The sequence below is a fragment of the Salvelinus sp. IW2-2015 genome, unplaced genomic scaffold (genome assembly GCF_002910315.2).
Source record: "Salvelinus sp. IW2-2015 unplaced genomic scaffold, ASM291031v2 Un_scaffold16299, whole genome shotgun sequence".
Taxonomy (NCBI): domain Eukaryota; kingdom Metazoa; phylum Chordata; class Actinopteri; order Salmoniformes; family Salmonidae; genus Salvelinus; species Salvelinus sp. IW2-2015.
Window position 1 is genome coordinate 492,022 of NW_019957528.1, and position 2,321 is coordinate 494,342.

Below are 2,321 nucleotides of genomic sequence, written 5' to 3' on the forward strand. Positions count from 1 at the left end.
AATAGGCATTCCCAGCAGTACAGTTTGCAGTGCTTCTCGGAGCCTTGTGAGCCATTGATAGCGCTCGTAGTTGAACTTTGAATGTGGCGAACGAACCCTTTCCCCGCCTGTGACGGCTTTGTAGCGTCGGCGTCGGGCGACCTCTCCTTACAATGTCTAACTTTTCTTGAAAAGTTCTTGCTGAGAATGGCGTTATAATTATATCCTCGACCAAATCGATATCTTCTCCTCCTTCCGCCATTGTGGGTTGAAAAAACAGCTTAGTAGTACGCAAATTAATTCGTTTATCAAATTCAGTTTCCTAGTTCTGAGGTTCTGCATAGACCTGCCCATAGGACTGCCTCTCAATATTGGTAATCCATCAAAGACGTGCACGCACTACGCCTGCTAGCTGGCTCCTGTGTAACACTGGAGCCGCCAGCAGGCGTACAATAGCCAACTCTAAAGCTGATTGGTTGACACTAAATTTTCATTTCCATTCACTTTAAGCTACAAGCATCCGCACTGTTGATTCTGAAGGCCTGAGGGCAGATTTTAGACCCCTGGCAACACATGATGGCTGAATATGATTGGATAAAAGATCTAACATAAAGACAGCCCTCCAAATCTCAACCTGGGGCTGGAAGCAGTGCAACCAAGAGAAAAGCTATGAAATGAAAGTATACTCTACTCTGGGGAATTTTAAATACAATTTGTGGGAAAATATATATATTTTAAATTATATTCTGATGATGTTTAGGCCAGCAGAGAAGGCCTTGGCTGGAGGCTCACTCCCTCAACTCCCTCACCTCTAGGGCCCCCCCTTCTGTACCACCACTCATTCATATATCTTTATGTACATATTCTTTATCCCTTTACACTTGTGTGTGTGTGTAAGGTAGTAGTTGTGGAATTGTTAGGTTAGATTACTGTTGGTTATTACTGCATTGTCGGAACTAGAAGCACAAGCATTTCGCTACACTCGCATTAACATCTGCTAACCATGTGTATGTGACTAATAAAATTTGATTTGATTTGATTTATTAAATTAATCCTAGTAATGCCATAATTAAGAAAAATCATGAATGAATCATTAATAATACAACAAAACATGCTAACCTCTCACCATTACGCTCAAAGATAAGGTGACATTCTGTACTGCTAAAATGAAACAAATCTCACTTCCAAAATGCTGGAGCATAGCACCAAATTTAAAATGGTAAGCTTCAAGTCCAAACACATATGGTGTGGACTATGTGTGCCTGGTAAACACGTGGATCTGGTGAACTTGTTGACCAACTACAGGAATACTGACCTCAGAATCTCCAGTTCACAGTGGGGATTCCCCAGTCCAGCAGAGAGCAGCTTCACTCCTGAATCCTTCAGGTCATTGTTACTCAGGTCCAGCTCTCTCAGGTGTGAGGGGTTTGACTYCAGAGCTGAGACCAGAGAAGCACAGCCTTTCTCAGTGACTCCACAGCCTGACAGCCTGACAGAGAGATCATCATGACTTCACAAACACACTGTTAATTTAACACCAGTAGTGTAGAAGGACAATGGCAGATGCATTTGGTTATTCTCTCAAACAACAGATAGATCAATCTTCCGTCTCCTAGAATTGTATGGTCACATTGTTATTCAAATGTGAAAACCTATCCATTGATTCATTGTGTTTTACAATAATACAGAATTTTCTCAAAACGGAATGTTTCTTCCTGATGATTAGTACTTAAATGTCATGTTTGTACTCACAGAGCAGCTCTGGAGGCTTTGATCACTGGCAGCAGCCTCAGAAGACCTTCCTCTGATCTGGAATATTTCTTCTGGTCAAACACATCTAGCTCCTTTTCTGAAGTCAGCAACACAAAGACCAGCGCTGACCACTGTGTAGGTGAGAGTTCTTCACTGGAGACATTTCCTGAGCTCAGGTAGCTTTGAATCTCCTCCACTAGAGAATGGTCATTCAGTTCATTCAGACAGTGGAACAGATTGATGCACCTTTCTGGAGAGGGGTTCTCCCTGATCTTATTCTTGATGGACTTGACCGTTTCTTCATGGCTCTGTGAGCTGCTTCTTGTCTTTGTCAGTAGACCTCGTAAGTGCTTCTGATTGGACTCCAGTGAGAGGCCCAGAAGGAAGCGGAGGAAAAGGTCCAGGTTTCCCGTCTCACTTTGTAAGGCTTTATCCACAGCACTCTTGTAGAAAGTAACTTCAGGCTTGTCTCTGAACAGCGCAGTAAAGTTCCTGTACTTTGATTGCGATTCGGCCATTAGATTCTCATTGTTGTTGATGAATGAGAGGAACACATATACAGCAGCCAGAAACTCCTGAATGCTCAGATG

At 42.8% G+C, this 2,321-nt stretch overlaps 1 protein-coding gene across 1 annotated transcript in view; it reads right to left on the minus strand.

Moving 5' to 3' along the window:
• Window positions 1–2,315, minus strand: part of LOC112080378 (neoverrucotoxin subunit alpha-like) — an 8,669-nt gene extending 6,354 nt beyond the window's left edge. Inside the window, exons 1-2 of the mRNA XM_024146111.2 lie at window positions 1,732–2,315; window positions 1,295–1,468 (exon numbers count right to left, since the gene is read on the minus strand). Coding sequence (XP_024001879.2) covers window positions 1,295–1,468; window positions 1,732–2,249 — 692 coding nt within the window. The 5' untranslated portion in view covers window positions 2,250–2,315. The remainder of the gene's footprint in view (window positions 1–1,294; window positions 1,469–1,731) is intronic.
• Between the last annotated feature and the right edge of the window lie 6 nt (window positions 2,316–2,321).